This window comes from Labrus mixtus, chromosome 17 (assembly GCF_963584025.1).
Source record: "Labrus mixtus chromosome 17, fLabMix1.1, whole genome shotgun sequence".
In the NCBI taxonomy this organism is placed as follows: Eukaryota; Metazoa; Chordata; class Actinopteri; order Labriformes; family Labridae; genus Labrus; species Labrus mixtus.
In genome coordinates this window covers 11581626-11604852 of record NC_083628.1, presented here as the reverse complement: position 1 = coordinate 11604852, position 23227 = coordinate 11581626, and the positions used below count along the sequence as shown (strand labels likewise).

General features: G+C 41.6%; 1 protein-coding gene across 2 annotated transcripts in view; it reads right to left on the bottom strand.

Annotated features, from left to right (window-relative positions):
- LOC132992636 (E3 ubiquitin-protein ligase UHRF2-like) overlaps positions 1-21240 on the bottom strand; it is a 33348-nt gene extending 12108 nt beyond the window's left edge. Inside the window, exons 1-3 of one of the 2 annotated variants that reach the window (XM_061062070.1) lie at positions 20943-21240; positions 13949-14377; positions 11574-11893 (exon numbers count right to left, since the gene is read on the bottom strand). In XM_061062070.1, coding sequence (XP_060918053.1) covers positions 11574-11893; positions 13949-14377; positions 20943-21095 — 902 coding nt within the window. In that variant the 5' untranslated portion in view covers positions 21096-21240. The remainder of the gene's footprint in view (positions 1-11573; positions 11894-13948; positions 14378-20942) is intronic. The other variant, XM_061062071.1, reaches the window with a different exon arrangement.
- Positions 21241-23227: the final 1987 nt, after the last annotated feature.

Below are 23227 nucleotides of genomic sequence, written 5' to 3'. Positions count from 1 at the left end.
CACCACCCGCAGGGAGAGGCATGGGGGAAGGGTGCATGCAGAGCCAGGTGGCAGGCGTAGGCGGAGGCCTGAGCATTCTGATTCCCGGCAGCGCAGACTGGCTCTAGGGACGTGGGACGTCACCTCTCTGGCGGGGAAGGAGCCGGAGCTGGTGCGGGAGGTGGAGCGCTACCAGCTCGACATAGTTGGGCTCGCCTCTACGCACAGCTTTGATTCTGGAACCAAACTCCTGGAGAGGGGCTGGACTCTCTCTTTTTCTGGAGTTTTCCCCGGTGAACGAGAGGGTCACCTCTCTGCGACTTCAGGTTGCAGAGAGGAAGGCTCTGACTGTTGTATGTGCATATAAACCTAACAGTAGCTCAGAGTACACGGCCTTCTTGGAGTCTCTGGGTGGGGTCCTGGAAGGGGTTCCGCCTGGGGACTCTGTAGTTCTACTGGGGGACTTCAACGCTCACGTGGGCGACGACGGGGACACCTGGAAGGGAGTGATTGGGAGGAACGGCCTGCCCGACCTGAACCCGAGTGGTGTTTTGTTGTTGGACTTCTGTGCTAGTCATGGATTGGCCATAACAAACACCATGTTCAAGCATAGGGATGTTCATAAGTGTACCTGGTACCAGAGCACCCTAGGCTCTGTAGTGCGGGTGAACTGGCAAAGTGAACGTATGGCAGAGGCTCCGGTCCGTGGGGTCTTCAACTCCCACCTCCGGAAGAACTTCTCCCTCATCCCGGGGGAGGTTGGGGACATGGAGTCCGAGTGGTCCATGTTCAAAGCCTCCATTGTAGAAGCTGTGGCTAGGAGTTGCGGCCAGAAGACCGTCGGTGCCTGTCGTGGCGGCAACCTTAGAACCCGCTGGTGGACACCAGTTGTGAAGTAAGCCGTCAGGCTGAAGAAGGAGGCCTTTCAGGCTTGGTAAGCCCAGGTGTCTCTGGAAGCAGCTGACAGATATCGGGTGGCTAGGAGGGCTGTGGCTTCAGTGGTTGCGGAAGCAAAAACCCAGGTATGGGAGGAGTTCGGGGAGGCTTTGGAGAAGGACTTTCGGTTGGCCTCAAGGAGGTTCTGGCAAACCGTCCGACGGCTCAGGAAGGGAAAGCAGGGCTTGCCCCAGGCTGTTTCCAGCAGGGGTGGAGAACTGCTGACCCGAACTGGGGACGTTGTTGGTCAGTGGAAGGAATACTTTGAGGAACTCCTGAACCCAGACTACACGTCCTCTAAAGAGGAAGCAGAGTCTGAAGATCCAGGGGAAGCCTTACCACTAACCTTAGCAGAGGTCACTGAGGCAGTTAGAAAGCTCCTCAGTGGCAAGGCGCCAGGTGTGGATGAGATTCGCCCTGAGATGCTAAAGGCTATGGACGCGTGGAAATCTGGGACAGTGCCTGTGGAGTGGCAGACCATTGTGGTGGTTCCCATTTTCAAAAAGGGGGGCCGGAGGGTGTGTTCCAATTATCGGGGTATCACACTTCTCAGCCTTCCGGGGAAAGCTTACTCTAGGGTGCTGGAAAGGAGGCTCCGGCCGATTGTCGAACCTCAGATACAGGAGGAACAATGTGGATTCCGTCCCGGCCGTGGGACAGTGGACCAGCTCTTTACCTTCACAGGGCTTCTTGGGGGGAGCATGGGAATTTGCGCATCCAGTCTACATGTGTTTTATGGATTTGGAGAAGGTGGGAGGTACTGCGGGAATATGGGGCCCCAGGGCCGTTGGTACGAGCCATCCGGTCCCTGTATGACCAAAGTGGGAGCTGTGTCCGCATCCTCGGCACAAAGTCAGACACGTTCCCAGTGGTCGTGGCCTCCGCCAGGGTTGCCCCTTGTCACCGGTACTGTTTGTGATCTTCATGGACAGGATCTCAAGGAGTAGCAGGGGGGAGGAGGGTTTCCAGTTTGGGGACCTCAAAATCTCGTCTCTGCTTTTTGCAGATGACATGGTTTTGTTGGCTTCCTCAAGCTGGGACCTCCAGCAGGCATTGGGGTGGTTTGCAGCCGAGTGTGAAGCGTCTGGGATGAGGGTTAGCACCTCCAATTCCGAGGCCATGGTTCTCTGCCGGAAAAAGGTGGATTGCTCTCTCCGGGTGGGGAGTGAGTCCTTGCCCCAAGTGGAGGAGTTCAAGTATCTCAGGGTCTTGTTCACGAGTGAGGGTAGGATGGAGCGTGAGATTGACAGACGGATTGGCTTGGCGTCAGCAGTAATGCAGGCGTTGTGCCGGACCGTTGTGGCGAAGAGGGAGCTGAGCCTGAAGCCAAAGCTCTCGATTTACCGGTCGATCTACGTTCCAACCCTCACCTATGGTCATGAGCTATGGGTAGTGACCGAAAGAATGAGATCGCGGATACAAACGGCCGAAATGAGCTTCCTCCAGAGGGTGGCTGGGCTCAGCCTTAGAGATAGGGTGAGGAGCTCGGACATTCAGGGGGAGCTCGGAGTAGAGCCGCTGCTCCTCCGCATCGAAAGGAGCCAGTTGAGGTGGTTCAGGCATCTGTTAAGGATGCCTCCTGGACGCCTCCCTTTAGAGGTTTTCCAGGCATGACCAACTGGGAGGAGACCCCGGGGCAGACCCAGAATGCGCTGGAGGGATTATATATCCTGTCTAGCCTGGGAACGCCTCGGAATCCCCCAGGAGGAGCTGGAAAACATTGCTGGGGAGAGGGAAGTCTGGGTTGCGCCTGCTACCACCGCGACCCGACCTCAGACAAGCGTAAAAAAATGGATGGATTACCTCACTGCCAATGGAAAAACACTACTCTGATATGTTTAGTTTAAAACTAAAGCAACTCTTTTTCCAAGTCATCATGAATGTGTAAACAGCAATAAGTCATACACATTTTAACTACCTTCTGTTAATTTGCTTCTTTTTTTTTTTTTTAAAGATCCCATCTGGAGCTGTGAGTAAGAAAGACATTTAGACAGAAAGGGATAATTTCCAGCTATATTATTTAATTTGTTGTTTCACACTAAAAGTAAAGTGTTATTGTGAATATTTCTGTATATATTCAGTCTGGTTTGATTAGAAGTGACTGATTTTCATCCTGAGCATCATTTCTGGAAACTGCGGCACCCTCTGACTCAGCCGACTCAACACAGAGAGGAAAGTTTAAGAAACTAAAGGCGATTAACAGCCAAGATAAACTATTGTGTAGTGGTTGAAAGATTAGGCTTGAACAGCTGAAGCTGAACAGCTTAGTTTGACTTGCACATAGCTTTAGTTTTTGCTACTTAATGTTAGCTCAAACTTAACTGACAGTGCAAACTTTATCCCTGTAAGACTACAACATGTCTATCCATCTCTCTCTTTCGGCATCTCCCTCTATCCAACTTTCCAAACCCGACACAGCTGCAGCAGATTGCAGCTCAACATGTTTCTGGTTCTGCTCGAGGTTTCTGTCTGTTATAAGGCAGTCTTGAGTGGATTAATATAGGGTCCACGTAAATAATATAATACAGAGTGAAGTCTAGACAGACCTGCTCTTTTGTGTCTTGAGATAACATTTGTTATGAAATGGCGCTATACAATGATTGATTGATTGACACTGTACAGGTTAACTGAACTAAACACATCAGATGAAAGAGCTTTGGTGGTGAAAGTAGGCAGATTTGGAGGGGGGAGGAGGGGGCCAAGATAGCCATTTCCCCTTGATTGACTTTGTGCAAAGTCTAACTTAGTCAAGATAAGCTAATCTAAGCTAAAATTCAGGTCATAGCTTCATATTTACATTATGAAAATGGTATCAACTTTGTCATGTTACTCTTAGCAGAAAAGTGGAAAAAGTATATTTTCACCCAAACAATAAGCTCTTCTTCATCTTTTTCTGACTTGTTTTTCTTTTATTATGTTCAGCTTCCATAAGGAAAACCAGCATCACATTCTGTAGCGTTTAAAATGATAAATTGTTGACATAAAAAGTCTGAAATGTATTATTTTCAAGCAAACTTGTAGTGGAGATCCTGAGGTTATCAGCACAGGTTTCCTGCCTGCCAATCATTATTAACTGTAAGGATCAGGCCTGACTCAGAGGTAAATTGACAGCTTGCCTGCCTGTCTGCCTGCCAATAGATGGAATTATGCAAACAATGAGTTAGCACTGAAGTTTAACAGCACAACAGCCTGCACACTGAGGTCTGCTCACACAGTGGGAGGTGAAGGGGGGAAGTAGAGACTTGTGTGCATGAGCGAGCAGTGTATGTGTGTGTTTGTGAGAGAAAGCTGAGCCTTAGCATGGAACGTTCTCAGACAATCTGCACTAACACAGTGCCAACAATGCACCGTTGAGCTCAGGCAATGAATAACTTTTTAGAATTTGATCCAGTCAGAATTTACACTAATTAAGCTTTATAAACTTACTAAGAAGACCAAGCTGCATATTAAAGCCATTAAAAACTGACTGGAGAGGTCTACAGTGGTAGACTAGGAGAGTTGTGGCACACAGCTAGCGTACTCCCAGGAAGAGGAGGCCGAGGCACAGAGCAGGGATTTCCTTTTTTAGGCCCAAGGGATTAATGCGGTTTTGGGTAAAGTGGGTGGGGTGGATTGGGAGAATACAAGCAACACAAACACACAAGGACATGCACATGGACATGCACATGTACGCACACACACACACTCACAGGAGAGGAATATCAACTTTGGAGCACAATGGGACTCAGCATGAACAGAAGGGGAACATGGAGCAACACAAAGGCAGCACAAGTACCCAAGTTTAAGACCACACAGGCTTACACTCTCTGTACTGGTGGTGTACACTGGCCTTACAATCCATTTAGCATCCTTCTATGGATATTTTACTGGTATAAAATCATTCAACTGCAAGCTGAAATAACTCACAAAACTGATGGGATAGAAATAAGATAAGATTTAATAAGACAGTGGGGACTTCTAGGGACTGTGACATACTGACTGCTACATTAGAAATGTTATTCATTCCTTACATACACTTAGGCAATAAAATCATCTTAATGGGGAAACATGACTGTTCAATATCCTTGTATCAATAAAACAGAGGCTACCAGTGTTGCAACGTGTTAAATGCATTTAAAAGCCCTTGCTAGTTTTCTCTCAGTTACACAATAATGTTGTATTATATTAGATGGGGTAATTGGGGTTCTATAGATTTAATAATATATAATCTAATCATCAATTTATGTCCAATCTAAAGACAGAGAACAGACACTGATCTGTACTGTGTTAGATCATACTTGACCTGACTTTTATATCAGATCCTAATTCCACGATCAAAGGCCTACTTGTAGCAGGAGGGTAATAACTATGCATGTCGCTTGCTGTCAGGTTTATTCCAGATATGTCTGTATGATTACCATGTCATCAACCCATCATAACCAGAACTTCCTGTGAACCATTTCTGGCAATTCTTAGTTTTTTGTTATTTAAAGGAAGAATTGACGAGATGTGTGAGGAGTTATTAATTAGAACGCACCATAATTAAGCACCATTAAGCGTAAGAGGCGGACATAATTGTCCTCGAGCAGCAATTGCCTGTGGTCTGCATTGTTGTGTTAGCAAGCTAATGTTAGCACACTTTGGGTAACTCAGTTTCATATGGCACATAAATTGACACGGAATGACCGTGATCTAAACACACTTACGTGACTTACAATTAAGCAGCAAGTAGGCAGTTTCTTTGCCAGTATACTGCCAATAAATATAAAACCACTATATAAAAAAAAAAAAAGTGCGGCTTTACCTTGGAAAAACAATAAACTGAAATCTTAGAAGCATCAGTTTTAAATCTTTATGGAGACTCAACTTGGCTACCTGCATTGTTTTAGCATGTCATAGTGGTAAGACAAGAAGCAATGAATAAGGGGTAAAAAGTAGGGCCCAACCAACATGATAGATAGAGATGTATCCCTTAAATGCAGTCGTCCAACACTTAAAAAAAGACATTATAAAGAAGACAAGATGGTCACTAAACTGGAACGTGACTGCGCATGTACGTGCATCACCACTTGACACTCTGGAGAGTGATAATGCATGTTGTACTCCATATAGCACACTCTTACTGTTGAAAGAGAACTGCTTGTGTAATACAATGAAGCTCAAATTAAATTATATTTGACTGGTGAATTAATCAAAATAAGCCGATACAGAAAGTCACTTGATATGCTAATATCGACTGATATTATCAGCTGGCCGATTAATCGGTGGGGCTCTAGTAAAAATGTCAACACTCTTAGAAATGAAAAGAGTACCTAGACAAAATGTAGAAATATATTTCATCAGGTGACACAGTGAAATGACTTATCAACAGAAGGGCTCTCGACCGTCTCCTCTGTTATGAAACCATCATTAGCTCTTTGTGTGCTTAGCTGAAGTCCCAGTAAAGAAAAAAAAAACACAAAAAGAAAATGAAAAATCCTCAATTTGCTGATAAGCAGCCTAGTTGTTGGAAAATATGACACAGAACAAGCGGAATATAATTGCCTCACAGAAGTGAGAGAGAAAAAGTGACTGCGGCCTCGCTTAACCTCGGCTTTGTTGGTAATTGAGGCCAAATGATGAAGCAGAAACTTTTCAAAACTTTGTATCTAAATGACTTTAATTTAAAATGAGACATTTTAAAGTTTAATAACAGACCCTAGCAGACAAATTCAGGTATTAAAAGGGACAAACTACTGACTCTCTGACTGAATCCTGTTAGATTATTGTGACAGCAGATGTATCTCACATGGTCAATGCATTCAGCACTCCTCCAAAAATATATAGATGATTGTAATTAACTATCATGTAAAGTGGGATAACACTGAAGCCAAGCGATAAGAGTTCCTTTTAGATGATACAGATATCATTGTTTAAGTTAACGTAACATTTCCTTATATGTGTTCACAAGAGCCGTTATGTGTAAAACTTTTTTTTTTTTTACATTGTTATGTGGTATTAAAAAACCATGTGATGCAGAGACATTGAGATTAATCAACACAGACGGCAACATACAGAGTGCAACATTTTTTCAAATAAATCCAGTCACCTCAGATCCTAACGTAATAAGGAGTAGGGATGAGCCCGAAATCAAATATGAATTCAGAAAGGCACAGTTAATGTGATGGACACAGGTTTTTTTTATAAATCTGAATATGCTCGTTATTATCCGAAAAAAAAAAACATTAATTAATAATAAAGTCAATATTTATGTGATGCGCTTCATTGACGCAGTGCGCGCCGCCTGAGGCCCTGTAATTGCAGTCATCTCCCTCTGCCCACCCTCGTTGGATTCATTCACTGAGGCTGTGGCTTCATTTCAGTGAAACCTCAACAACATACATCAAAATAAAACTAAGAAACTGTAGTTGTGAGGAGATGTGTAAATTTCCTGCATTTAAAAAAAAAAGTTGCAGTTGAAAGTCGTTTAATTTAGTCCACATTAATGAAGTTATTCGCTAGATGTTGTGATCCTCGTCTCTCTGCTCACAGGCAGCGTGCTGCATAAAGTTTGGCAGTGAAAGCCTTGTGTCTGGCAGGTGGATTTCTTTTTTTTAAAACCTACAAATTATACATTAGAATTAACCTCAGAACCATTAGTTTTTAACTGAATGCGTTAGTTTCCTCCACACACAAAAAAACAGGCGTAGTTCAGTTTAAACTTTGTCTTTATCACTCATTGAGGAGGAGAGAGGTAAAGGATAGGCGGCGCTACCGTAGGCACTAGGCAGGCACTGGCATATGAAGGCCTGGTGTGGCAACTGATTATACCTTGTTCAGGATGATGCTAGACAGCACCATGCACCATACCAGGACCCTGTAACAGGAGCAGCCAACATTTATTTTTAATAATTACACAAGTTATTCTGATCAAATTGTCCTGATATACAAAACCATGTCAACGATTCCAGTCACTGAACATGACCCTTAATTGTGTTGACTACACTGCATATAACAAACACTCTGTATATTCTTCTGACACCAATAAAAAAGTAAAACAACACTGAAAAATCAAAAGTATTTTTGAGTTTAGATTCTATTCAACAATCAAACAATGGCTGCTCTCTGTGAAGAAAAGGAGATGAGAGAGCAGGCTAGTGAGAAACTTAATGGACATTGGAATGGAAATTAAACTTTATCTCATCTCGTTTCATCGTCCCTCTCTCTCTAAATTAGTGATTGCGGAGTTAAACTCTCTCAGGGGCACTCAGGTAGCAGTCGTGCACTGATAGCAAACCGACTGCCTGCATAGCTTTAGATACTTCTAGGAAGTCTTCCACTGCATATGATGATGATCCTGCTAATTAGAAGACAAAGCCTATCTAAGAAGCACTAATGACTCTATTCAAAGCAAAACAATCTCATAACACTCATTATACACTTAATAGCTACATATCAAAGTGATAACAATCTGGACTTATCAAATGAGGTGAAGAGTTATTCTGAGGCAGAAGAAGGCCTTTTTTATTGGAAACCTTCTGACTGAGAGCACAGTTATTACTAATTACATTAGCAATGGCTCCATTATATACAAGTGTCCCAGTAAAACGTAACAGTGGGACAGTGAGCCAGCGTTCACAATATCAGGTCCCTGAAACTGAAGTGGCTAAAATTAATTAATTTAAAGGACCTATGTGTAAGGTATCTACTGCATAAATCTTAAAATGAGCTTACAGCCAACATGCTATGTTGAAGTGCTGGCTTCTCTGACAACAAAGCAGCAGCCAGGATGTCCTTCTCATAGGTTTCCATTCTGGTGCTGAATAGTTTGTTTTTGTTTTGACCAGAGAAGGTTTTAAGGCAACCCCACATGGCCGCTGTGGACGCCCCTTTGTTTGCCAGGCAAAAAGCAGAAAGGTTTCAAGACAGATGCAGAGCTGGTTAAATACGGAAGCTTCAGTGTCCTCGACATGGCAAACTACATACGCCTCGACTCTAGGAAGGAGGGGGCAGGGGAGATAGCTCAATCCAATGTTTTGAATTTGGACTGGGATGCCCATTTTAAAGTGTCAGTGACATATTGCTCCTTTAGATAATACATTTTTCAACTACCCCCTGTGCTTTAGAATACTATGACATGTGACTTAGATCTCAGGGGGCAACAAGGCTCCTAAAGTGCAGCTAACGTGTATAAAGACACAAGTTTGTTTTATCCGGGACTATAGTATTCCTTTTGTGTCATGGTTGCAAAAAAAAAGATGATATGGCAACACAGTACGGTTGGCTAAACATGTAACTATTCCACATTTGATTAACCAAAACATTTATAGTAGAGAATCTATAGAAAGGATAGAGGGATTTTTTTTTAGAATTATGGCCAAATTACACCATTTAAAAAAAAAAGACACTTTGTAGTTTGTAGTTTTCAAATCTTCATCCACTTGTGCAAATGAATTAGATTTGAGGTGTTTAAATTTACAACATAATGATGCACTGTCAAATACATAAGATGCCAGTCCATATTTGCAAATAACAAATATGACAGTTAAAGCTCCAAGAACATTATATTTGCCCATTTGTGTTTATATTTGTTTCTCGCTCCACAGAGAATCTTAACCATATGCTGAGCTCAGCTGAGATTTAACCATGAAAACATATATCTGAGACGCTTGTTATGCGTATACACACACAGGCATACAACCGCATACATGACACATCAGGTCCCTGGGAGCAACAGAGAGGAGGTACAGATCATGTTTTCCTTTGATTTTGTGGCTCATTACATTCTGTAGAAACGCTGCCCTGCACTGCTTCATGCAGGCAGTTCATTTGGGAGGGTTGGTTTTCTTCTCAAACTATGCAGGCAGGTGTTAAACGAGGGGGAGGGGGGGTGGGGGGTGGGGGTGTGTATCTGTGTGTGTGTGTGTGTGTGTGTGTGTGTGTGTGTGTGTGTGTGTGTGTGTGTGTGTGTGTGTGTGTGCGTGTGTGTGTGTGTGTGTGTGTGTGCGCGCGCGTAGGCAGAGACAGAGATTTCTAATTTGCTCCTGCAAACAAAGTGATGGAAGAAACCTAGGATGGCACTCAGCATAGAAAGTGATATTACGCATGCCGGGGTTAGAATGCAGGAGAGTAGATTACAATTAGTCTCTGAAAACCGGTTGCTTAAAATGTCTATTGTTTGCATTTGCAGCCTTGACTTGTCAGTAGTACACAAAACTGGGGTAGAATGCTTGACTCAGTTGGTAAAGACCAAAGTCATATATTACTGTTAAGTCGTGTCAAGACACCTTTGTAACCATTTGTGTGTCATGGCGTGCCATTTGTGTGTACCATGTATCAAATAAATAATTACATCCATTCAAACGAAAAGGAGGAAACAAAGTAGTGTGTATTTTTGGATTGTGCCCGCAGAAACAATCGTTACCCCGCTGTAAATGCTGAAACGTGAATTTGAAACATTGCAGACTGTCAAATGGGAGTGACGTCTGCCTAAAAAAGACAAATCACATTTAGTGCTCAACAGCCTCCGATGCAATTTTCAGCAGCATAACATCCCCTCACGGAAACATGCAATGGCACACACACTATGATAGATACAGCGAGGAGAAGCTGTGTCTCACCGGTGGCATGTTCACAGCAATTACAGACAAAGCTGAGGGAGGAAAGCAAAGAAGTAATGCTCCTGAGAACTCATGAGTTACCATGGAAACATCGGCTTTTGAATGAATTTGCTGGAAAAGGAGAGCGCGAGAGATAGAGTCCAAATTGTAGCATCAACTACAACACCCCCCCCCCCCCCCCAATCCACATCCCCTGGACTGCCAGGAGAAAGAGGAGGCTGCAATTCTCTATGCACTGAAACACTGTTACTGATGCTTAGAGCCCCTAACAGCACAAACACTGTATATCACGTCATGTGTTTTTAGACAGCCACACAACAGTAGTATGAACAAACATACTGTAATAACATAGGCGATGAACAACAAGATCGAAACACTATTCTGCTGTGCCCGTGACACAGCAAATGCAAAGAGGAAAGCACATACTCTCACTATTCTGTTAGAGATGCAGCACTGTGAATTCTTACTACGCCTGCATGGCCAGATGAATATCCAATAGGATTGTTTAATATTGTCTTAATGACATGATGTGCAATAAATGAACACACATTACTATATTTCTATGTCTATCTGCTGTTCTTCACATTTTGCTAAATATCTGTTTGCAACATGTCGCCCCTGAATCCAAAATAAATCCAGACGCATTTTCGCTTCACTTCTAAAACTGCCACCAAGCAATCTGAGGGAAGCAAATAGCTACCACGAGCTTCACAAGAACAAATGCAGGCATGCTGAGTGAGAAAGAATGTCTTGTTAAGACAAAAAAAAAAAAAAATCTTAATTATTGTGATGTATGAAGTCTTTGGGATGTGGTCATTGCAAATGCTCGTATCGCAATAAGAACAATTGCTATTATTTAGGAAGCTCTAATTTTGAAATAAACAGCGTTTTTTGAACACCAGACAAAATGTTTCTGTAACGACTCTATTCATTTGCTTGCTAGAATGCCAAATTCAACACTGTAATGTGCACATTTATGACAACTAGTAATAATGCATTATTATTATGCATTATCCTTATTACCAATATTAGTTCATTTGCAGCAGAAACATTCTTCTAGCATAATAATATGTTACTTACTCGTCATATTTAATGTGGTAAATGACGTCCTCTTCTCTGTCCTTGGTCTCTGTAGTTGCTGTAGAGTCTGTCTGAGAGGTGGAGGCTCCATTACTCTCTGAGCTTATAACAACATTATTCCTGTTACTGTCTGTGGTTTGGCCCTGGCCAGGGGCCTGTCCGAGCTCGGCCTCCAGCTTTCCGTTAGTCCTTTTTGGGGGCCGGCCCACCTTGCCCTTGGGGGGTGTTATCTGTCCTTTGGGTGCTCGTGTCACATTGTCGATGCAGGCCTCGAACCAAGCGCCGATGCTGACGTCTCTGCAGTCCACCAGCTCGTTAATCTGAGAAGACAGAAATGTAGAAATAAAATCTAATACTGTTGTAAGTCATCATATATGCCTTAAAAAAATAATAACATTGTACAGGGGGGAAAAAACAATAAAAATAAAACCTGCTCTCTGTTGTGTAAAGGAACATGTCATGTTTGAGTCCACTTCCTACACATTAGAACTTTAAATGAAAACTACTGAGTTTAAAAAATGTTGTTTCTTTCACTTGGCAGCCATTTTTAATTGTTTATTCATGACCAAGCTGCTTAAAGCAGTCACTGCCTTTAGACATGTGTGCAGGTTCATACTGTAGCATTTCACAACAAACACTATATCAGTCAAGGACAGAGTGCATTATCAATAGCACACTATTGACAAATCTATACAAAAAGGCTGAACAATATATCGTTTTAACATTGAAATTGCGACGTGCGCAAGAGTCCCATTGCAGGAAGTGCAATGTCACTCAAGTGACCTGAAGCACGTCATGCAGCCACTTCTGTGTCGTTTGATTAAAAAAAAAAAAACAGCTAGTTTTACTCAAGCATTTAAATTATTTGGACCCCTAAATCAGATAGGAGGACTGATAAAGAGTGTTTTAATTGTGTTTATGTTAAGGCCCTGAAGATTTATTCAGTTTCAAGAACAGGCATGAAAATGAATTTGTAACATCCCACGTTAAGACAGTTGAGGTTCATACAGTTACATTCATACATACGTTTGGAATTAAACAGTCCTAATAAATCCTGATCTCCCTCAGAGCTGTTAAAGTTTATTTTAGATTCCAATTTACTGATTGCGCCTTTCCTACTGTAAAAAACTATCAAACTGTGATGTTATTAGAGTCTAAATTTAGAAATCATCTTACAAAAGCTAATGGGTTATCAAATATGTTGATATTACTGGTACTTAAAACTTTTAAACTTTCTTGACTTCTAAGTTCCTTATCATTTAAGAAGCAGGAAATTATTGATTTGCAAGGTTCCTACTTGTGGCATCACAATCAGAAGAAAATGGCTGCTATGTGAATTGCATTAATTTTGCCTACATGCTCTTTTGTGAAAACCACATAATACCTTCACTTAGTCTGCAGTGAATAATTAAAGCATGTTGAGGCATGTAACCTTAGTATCCAGCATGGTTTTACTATTTAGAACTCATCTGCTTAGTCACAGCATTGATCTTCCTGCAAGCTCGGTTGGACCTGGAAAAGTCAGCTCAGTCCCACACATATACTACTCAGACATGCAAGTCAGCCAGTCCAGACAGCCGTGCTCAGTGAAACACAGTAGTGCAGAGTAGACTCACCAACATGTGGGCTGTAGTCTATTACTAATCTGAAGATGGTCAGTGAAAGGATTGTAAATGTCAATATCGGTGTCAAATCTAGTCTGCAAAAGCATGACAACTCCTTTATTTATGTTAGCTAAAAAGGACAATTTATTTTGTCTACATCTTATACTGCTCATATCAACAAGGTGGTGTAGCATTTAACAGCAGTGGAACACAAGATGCATTCTGCTCAGAGTTTGATTTGACATGAAAACAAAAAAAGAGTGGCCTTCTCAGGAATCTGTGGCACTACTTTTTAACGAGCCCTATTCAGACTGTCGTTTCAAGCCGCAAAATTCACACCCCTGTGATGTTTCCCCTTCAATCTGAATGTTGCTGAGGCGTAATGGGGGGGGGAGAAGTGATCCCATCTCTGTACCTACTGTGGTATAGTAACAGAGGCGTTACAGAGGCGAGACGGTTTCAGCTGAGCCAGTGGGGGGGGGGGGGGGGGAGTGCTGTGTGTGTGTGTGTGTGTGTGTGTGTGTGTGTGTGTGTGTGTGTGTGTGTGTGTGTGTGTGTGTGTGTGTGTGTGTGTCTGGCATATCTGACTGTGTGTCTATGTGGAGATCCTGCTGTGCCTTGCTTCCGCAATGCCAAAATGTGGCAGAATAAATATGAATGTAAAAAGACATGATGACGGCACTTTTGCTAAAAAAGCAGTCTGAAAAGGGCAACAGTTGCAATCATGCAAATCTCCTTAATAGTTTCAAATATTTACACTGTCACCCTCACCTTGTACACACCAATTCCTGGGTCAGCTAGTGTGTTTCTGCTGGATGTCTGCGGCTGGATGTCCCGTGCCGGACTCGGGGACTTGATCCCATTTTTGGTACTGGTTGAATTACTGGTAGTGCTGGTGTCCGGCTTGGTTTCATTAACAGTGCTGGTATTGACGCTGCTCTTGACGCTGCTCTTGACGCTGCTCTTGACGCTGCTCTTGTCATTGTCTATACTGGTAGTTTCCATAGCAGCTGGGGATGCAGGTGCTGGAGAGTTGCGGGTTTCCGACATGGAGTCAGGGGGATGAGCTGAAAGACAGGAAACACCAGAGGAGTCCTTGGGGGCGGGGCTGTCGGGAGCGTCACCCTGTGAGCGAATCAGCAGCTGGACGATGTCGTTGAGACCCACGTTGTAGTCAAACAGTGTCTGGCCATCTTCCATCTGAAAATATTACAAGTACAAATGAAAAAACAATGACAGTTCTAATTATGCATTGCTGTAAAACCCCAATTTTGTCTCAATAAGTTGTTGCAACAATATTTTTATCATATTTAGGAGGCATATATTTGCCCAGAGAAGATGCATTTGGTACCATTATTAGTCCAACTATCTTTCCTAGAAATACAATAACATGATATCTAATGCAAACGACTCAGCCACAGAGTGCCCTTAGACAAACACACTGAACTGCTTCTCAAGGACAAACGGAGATGCCTAAGACAGAACGAAATATTGAGCATAGTGAGAGGAAACAATTTGCTCAATGTGTGTACATCTACAGCGTTAAAATAATTCAATTAAAAACAGCATTTCATTAAATCTGCATGCATTTCAATACACCAGTGGCATTGTAGGATCTTACTAAGAAGTCAATAACAACAAAAACTAATCTTAAATGAGCCAATATTTAGCTAGTGGTTATCGCATGTAGCTATACATTACAGTGGTTTGATAAAGATATTTTATTCTTTTTCATAAGCAGGAAAATAAATATTTGCACTGACTGGTAATTCGTTCCTTTAATCATCTGCCATATTTGTATTACTCTACATATCCAATCCAATAGCAACGGATGCTCGGCTGCATCACCACTCACATATATTCCGCACTGGTTTTCTTCAAGAAATAAAAAAGAGAAGAAATAATTGAAAGAAATGGATGAATGCATGAATTACAGTGATAGGAGATGTAGCTGGGGGAAAGAGGAAATGACTGGGTTGCTATGACAACCAAAAGAGAGCACCCCCTTTTCCAGCCCACCCCCATGAACCTGAGACATGTACACAATCTCTGTCGACAAAAAAAAAAAACACCACCGCCAACAACATCATCATCATTGCGACTCTGTCAGGCAGTGCGGCATATGTGCATGGGAAAATAACACCCTTAACAAAAGCTCTTATAAACAACTAGGGCCCATCAGAAACCCATATGTACTCCACGTTCGATCTACTGGTAAGTAAACAGTAGTACAGCTACTGCCTCAGGAAGAGAGCTTATAGCAGAAACGCTAACTCATTTCAGACTATTCATTTTAAGCCCTCAACCCCACAAGCCCATTGTACTGGAGAGACAAGCATGGCTGCTGCTCTGGCTTGCGCTCCCCTTCTCTTCTTCGTGATTTGACAGCGAGGAGGAGAGCCGTCGGAGGCGTAGCATGAGAGTGGTGTAGGGAGCAAGCGCAATGTCCCCATCCCTCCCCATTTTTAATAGTCTCATGAAATTTAGATCAGAGGAGCAGCGGTGCAAACACAGCCATACAGTTGTGGTAATACTCATCTGTCTGTATGTCTGTCTTTCTGTTGTAGTCTGTCTCAGCACTTCTTTGTCTGTTTTCCTGCCTCAACTCAGTTTTAGATTTAGTAACAGTAATTGCCTTTCCTCCCCTTGATACTGCGTTAAGAAACAAACACAGAAAAAGGAAAACAGACAATAAGATCGCTGGGAGGACCTGCAGCAAACATTCTCTCCAGTGTAAAACACAGATGGACACAGAATTAGGCATACGGTCCTAAACGTATTTTCAAAACAACATCTAGTGTCATTCCGTGCACCGCATAGACCCTGATAAATGATGTCTAGGCTGTACCTGCTTTCAACGCTTTCGACTCTCACTGCAAGGTTTTTCAGCCCCGACAACAGTAATAAGCAGCTGGATAATAGAAGAAGAAAAAAAAAAACACTGACTAAACGTGCAATGATACAAATACGCTCATATGCAGGGAGGTCACGATCTCTTTACAGAAATAACACCTAAAATGAAGGACGGATAACATCATCAACGATTGGACATCTTCTCCTTCAGCATAAATAATGCAGGCAAATAAAAAAAAAAAAACAGGCATCCCTTCTGGTTTCTTCACTATGTGACATCGGAGTGATATGTTGTTCAGTGCACCAACGAGAGACTTCAGCACCCAGCACACATCACAACAAAGCTTTAGACAAAACCAGAGGCACTTGACTTGAAGATTTCTCAAAAGGCTCTAACAAGTCAGAGTCAAAATCTTTGGCATAGCAGTGTGTGTGTGTGTGTGTGTGTGTGTGTGTGTGTGTGTGTGTGTGTGTGTGTGTGTGTGTGTGTGTGTGTGTGTGTGTGTGTGTGTGTGTGTGTGTCCTTGACTGGAATAAAATTAACACCTTTCTACCGGACTAACTCCTCTGTTGAATATCCGCAGGCATTCTTTCAAAGTCTAATTTCTTTTGAGGTATGATTCAGAAATATTCAGTTTCTTGTTGTAAAACTTGAAAGGGTTCTCAATGCAAAATGAAACAAACTATGGCGACGTCCTCTTGTTAATATGGACATTATACTTAAAGCCGTTAGATTAGGTGCTCAGGTGCTCAGAAATCTTTTGGCCCGTCTAATATCATCGTCTAGTTCAAAATAAAGAGTTTCAAAGGTGTAATGTCCAAGTTGGAGATTTTGTAGCAGAGCAAAACGTTTGTCTTCTTTGTTCTACCAGGTAGTCCCAAAACCCCTTCCTCTTACACAGTGTCTTCTTCGCTCATGTCCCCGCCCACAGGCCATCTAAGCGAAATGGGTCACATTTCCAAAAACAATCAGAAGGAGTGTCTGTGTGTCTGCCATCTACGGAGCTTCCTTCTTTGTTTTTTCATCCCTCACTCTGACAACAGTTATTCATTGTCCCCCCCCCCGAAAACAATCCCACTGTTAATTAATTAACTGTTAATTGACAGTTACTGTCCTTTTAAAAAATGGTTTGTTTCACACGTTACTTAGCAGGCAGGACGCCGTAATTATCCTGTAAGTTTAAGTGGCATAAGAGATGACCCTTTTTAAATCATAGATTGTGTTTTTGACATTCAAATACCTCCACCCAAGCGCTTTTATCGACGCAAGAAACCGAAACCAGAGAAACTTAAGACAATTAGCAGAATAATAACCTTGGTAGTCCTGTGGTAATCTGATCATAAAAAAACAGCCCTGCTAAGGTGTAATATCCAGTTAACAGGTAGTTGATTTGACCACTGAGCAAGCTAAGGCTCTAAAGCTACAATACAAAGGAGGGGTAAAACTGTAAAAAAAAAAATGTGGGAGTGTTGGAAAGCCTGCAGTTGTAGTTTAGGTTTCGGGCCTCCTTTGTCTTTACTCTTTGTCCAGCATGTCTGTCGAAGAAGGGTGTGACTGCGTACCGCATGGCTGCAGCCAACTCTCGCTTTCCCCACTGATATCCTCCATGAGATAAAGCTTGGCTTATCAATCGAGGTGCCACAACATCCGTGAATGTATAATCAACTTGTAGTGATATCTAGGTCACAGCAACAGTCTGCATGAGAGAGGGCAAGCCAATAAAGCTTTCCTACAGGCCAACAATGAAACATGTTAGCTGCCTCTGCAGAAAGAGAAAAAAAACACAAGTGCAGAAAAGCCATCTTTTTAAGGCAGACAGATGCAACACAAACCAAGTTTTTAAACCGCTTACGAAACAAGCCGAATGTTTTTTAATTAGTACAGAGAGTTTTACAACAAAGTGAGTGCGGGTGTTGAGCTGATAGGCTGCATTGACAATGAAAGGTGTGTGTCGAAGTCTGCTCGTGATTAAAACGAGATGTTATAAAAGTGAAATGGAGACACAATGAAAAGCAAAGGCAAATTGAAAACCTCTCGAAAAAAAAAAACACTGAGGCAAAGTTGTGTGGCTGGCTGCTGGCTCCAGACCCTTCCGACTGAAGGGCAAGCATGACTTTGAACTGGTGAGGCAGCGTGCACGCACAGTGAGCTGGAGGGAAAAACAAGACGCCATTTTGGAGAGGAATTAGACTGAGTTATTCTGCTACAAGTCTAAATCTTAACAGTGCGCAGGCACCCCTCCAAACATGTAAAGGCACACGCTAGTCTACGTTGTGTGTCACTGGCTCATTCCTTGCATTACTTGACACGTGGAAATCCCCTAATCAACCCTCCCTGCTTATTTTCCAGAGAAATGAAGGCAGCACAGGATTCACTTCGCGGGGCAGAGCCTTTGCCACTACAGCTCTGACACACAGCTCTATGACAATACCAACAAACATCTAATTAATTGTTAATACAGCAAATGTAAATTAGCCATTTTTATCCCCTACTGTTAATGCTTCTACTTCAGTCTGCTTCCTGTTGACTTAAGAAAGCTGTTCGGAGCAATGAAATTAGCAAACTAGGGAATGGAAAATGCCTCTATTTGCAGTGGTGCTTACTTTATAACATAACATCTGTCATTTCTTTTCAAGGTTATCTAAGTAAACCTTTGTTTTTGCCATAACTGCTCTCTCTCTCTCTATCCTGCATTCAATAGAGAACACAAAATGAAGAAAATCGACCCACTGTGGCTTGTTAGATTTATATCTGAATGTCTCCATTATTATTTAATTACACAACAGGAAGAAGAATGGACAATTGAGAAGGCAGAACACTATTTATGAAGGAATTTCTTTGGCCTACAACAGCCAAACACATATTCAGCAGTCTGCTGTGACTAAGTGTAACCTAATGTAAACAATCTGAGATCGACACATCATATATGCTGTTGCTTCCTGCCAGCTCATCTGCTTGGTTGAGTCACACTGTGTTAATATTAGCTTTGTAACGGTACACTGAATTACTAAATAAATCATGACACCGGTGTTCTGCCAGTTTATTATGGACAAAACCAGGGCTTGTAGGGTTTCACGTACATTTAACAGATAATGCAGATTGAGAAAGGTTAAACCACCAAAGAACTGGGCCGCAAACTTGACACAACCATCCGCCATGACGCTCACAAACACACGTCCACATGAGGACGTCAGCTTTTAGTTGCCAAACCATTCTCTTTCATGACTGCTGGCATTTAATCACATTAAACTTTTATGTGCGCTCAATCTGTTAACAATAAGCAATTCATAGTGTGTGAATTTCCAACCCACCAGGACAGTGACTTATATACTGAAGCCTCATATGATGCAGCCTTCATTCAGACCAGAGAGACATTTAACTAAGTTCTTTTGAACAAACAATTTGTTTTTTGTAGTTTCTTCTCAAAGAAAATGACATTTGAGCACATGTGATATTTTCTCAGACCCCTGTTGCAGTTTTGTATTGTGAATTCTCAGTCATATTGTAGGTTGTAAAGTCATACTATGTTGAAATTACAAAGTCTGATTTTTTTTTTTTAAAACAGCATATAAAGCATGTAAATTTCGATTGATATATTATATTTATTGGTAAAATAATCCAATATATGAAAGTTTGTTTGAGGCAATAAGGACCTAACCAGTGTAGTGCAGTTTATTTATCAGGGAGTAACAAAACTATGAAACCCATTCTATACATTTTTCACAATAACTTTTTAGCATGTTAGGGATAGATCCTTGTTAAGGGCATTATATGCTTTAGAATTATGTTTGAACAACTTTTAAAAATAACCTGTAAAATAATGTGTTCTTTGATTTCAGTCTATCTATGTCTAGACAGAAAATTCTAACATACAACAATGAAGTCAGAATTTGTTATTTATGTTTTACATGGAGAGACAAAGTGCTCAACCTTCCAGCTTTCTTACTGGCTGCATTACTGATGTAATCACAGTGTAGTGTAGTTTACCGAAACTGCATATTATCAAAAATAATGATGATAAATAAGAGGCCGTATCTCGAAAAACTGTTTACATTTAAGCTGAGCTGGATGTGGAGTGAAATATAAAATCAGAAAATGTTTTGTCATGTCACATTAGTTTTGCAGTATTGAAATAGATGTATACATTTAATTGTGAGAAAGGTTACATTTTAAACCTCTGAAGAACAACATTCACTGACCTGATCTTCCTTAATGTGTTGGTGATCTGTCTAGTACAGCCCTGTGCATCCTCGCTGTTCAGTGTGCATACTGTTGTAACAACATTATGTAAACACAAGTACACTAATATGTGAAGGCACGTGGAGCCAGCAGTCCCCTCCTCCTTCAAATTATCATTAACATTATCATAACACCACATGCACGTTAAGCTCGGCAGCTGGAGCCACATGTTGCAAAAAAAAAAAACCATAAAGGCGTGAATGGATGGATCTTTAAGCGCACTTGCTGTTCTAGCTAAATTTAAATATCGTTAATATGGTTATTCGAGTGGCGATAGGTAAGTGATGGAGGGTGTTTGTGTTTGTACGGCTTTGGTCTACATGTGGAAACAGAGGGTGATGTTCCCTTTTCTCTCTCGCGGCAATGTAAACAAACATGTCTACGGCGGTAAGACATTTGTTGCATGCACGTTTCCTCCGAGCAACCTAAACAAGGCAACGAGGTTTCATAACAGGAGCTAACTTCCATGTAACATCACCATTACTCTCAGGGGCTGGCACACCGCGTACCCCGGGCTCTTGCGCAAGAACTATTGGCGAATTCCTATCAAAACAGGAAGCTCGCATGGGTCCGAAACACCAGAGAGGACCACTCCACTCTCCACCAGCACCAAGCCCTGCTGAAGCATTAACGAGGGTTTGCAAACCAAGACGACGCAAAAACAATGTTTACCTGCTTTCCTCTGTAGAATAGGCGCTGCAGCTGTGGGCTTACATTGAAGATGTCTTGTATTTTCAACCGTAAAGACTCAATTTTGGTCAATCTAGAAAGATCCTCCACGGTTCGCGTCTCCTTCCCGTCTATAGTACGAACCTGGATCCACATCGTTGTACCGCCCTGTTACGCCACAAAACAGCGGATAAAGCAGTGTTTTTGGTGGTGATATTGTTTCGAAGTAGGAATGCAAAACGTTCAGGGCTCCATTGCGTTTTCCTCTGCAGAGGTAACGTCGGACTGGCTCGCGCAGGAGGTGTCTCACATGAGGTCGCGGCGCCAAGCAAATCTCGCGAAATAACGTTTAAGCGAACACGGTTTGCACTTAAAGGCGCAGCTCTCTCTTTAATGTAAAAAAAAAGTACAAGCAATTGTTAACATTACAGTTAAAGTAACTCCACTTGGTCTAATTGCACATATGGGGACTAGAAACATGGCACATTAGTTGTTCTGATAATATCTGTAATCTGTTCTGCACATGTTAAATTTACACATTATCCCTGGACTCATGTTCACTTCATTTGGCTGTATACTCGCCGTTATATTGTATAGTTTCTGCTTATAATATGTCTACACTCATGCACTTTGACTTATGTCAATACTGTCCATTTACATCTCTGTTTTTGCACATTTACATTTAATCTTCCATATTTAATTTACAACCATTTACGACTCTGTTTTTGCACATTTACATTTAATCTTCCATATTTAATTTACAACCATTTACAACTCTGTTTTTGCACATTTACATTTAATCTTCCATATTCAATTTACTACCATTTATGACTCTGTTCTTGCACATTTACATTTAATCTTCCTATTTAAGACTAGTAATGCTTAGTTAAATCCTGGTTGTATATATTCACATTCTTAGTTTTGATATTTTTAGTACTTATTTACCTTGTATTTAATATTATATTGTGTTTAGATTTGCTAACATTGTGTTTTTTACTCATATTGTGTGTTGGATAACCTGCTGCTGTAACGCCACAATTTTCCCAGTTGGGATCAATAAAGTAATTCTAGTCTATTATATTTTCTGCAAGTGTTTTTAAAGGACCTTCAGTACAGTTTATTGCAAGACTGGTCCCGCGATGAAAAGCCCATTTTAAACCATTTGTTGCATATGTTCTTGCATACTTGATATGGACATCAGTTGCTCAGTCCATATCGATTTGGGATTGGGAACTGGAGGGTCGCCGATGTAAAGCTCAGGCACGGGCCAAGTTTTGAAATTTAGGACTGGTCGCTGGAGAGGTGCCAGTTCATTTCCTGAGCACTTTCGAGGTGCCCATGGGCCAGGCACCGAATCCCCAAATTGCTCGGGCGCTCATCACTGTGAAGCATAGGCTACTTAACTTGACATCACTCCATTTCTGTAGGCTACGTCTTCATTAATGCATGACCACTGAATCCTGTTTGTGCTTTTATGTATTTCCCGGCCTGTGTGTAGCTTGTTCATGATCAATAACAGAGTGACACAATTGAATTTCCCCTCGGTAGTTAATAGATAGAAAGAACGAGAGAAACAAACAAACAAAAGGCATAATAAAAAAATGCAATAATAAAAAAAAACATGCTTGAGTTTTTTATACTATTGTTCTTTTCTGAAATGTTGAATACGTCTCAATACTTTATTAGCTGAGCTGTTAAACAAATACTATAAGACAAGGCTGCAAGATCAGCAAAAAAATGAGAGGTGAAAAACGAGGATGGAGAGTAATGGTTTTCAAGTTCTTGTGCAAAGAGAATTCAGGCAAGTTATTGCATTGCCTGACATTAGCTCCTATGCTAAAATCCCTGTAAATCACATGTGTCTCTTGGTATAATACCTTAATTAGGCTAACTATTGTCCCAGCTGGGGACCTGGGCTATAGTGCCACTGGCACATAAGAGAATCACACATTTTCTCACTTTGTCTACCTGCTGTGCAATTGACACAAGAAGCATGACAGCTGTATAACTTACTCAACTTGAGCTGAATATATTCAGGATCATTCAGGGACATTTTTTTCCACTAACCAATACGGTGATAAACAACAATTGTCTTTCCCCTCATTCTACAATACTCCTAGTTTACTTTTGCTTTTATTACTGGGTTACTTACTTTTATTGCTTTTATGTTTTATTGCACACTGTGAATCAATGTGTTACCTGTATTGAGAAGTGCTATAAAAAAAAAGTATTATTATAATTAGCCTATTATTACTTAGGCTACAACAGCCTAAAACCAATGTTGTATC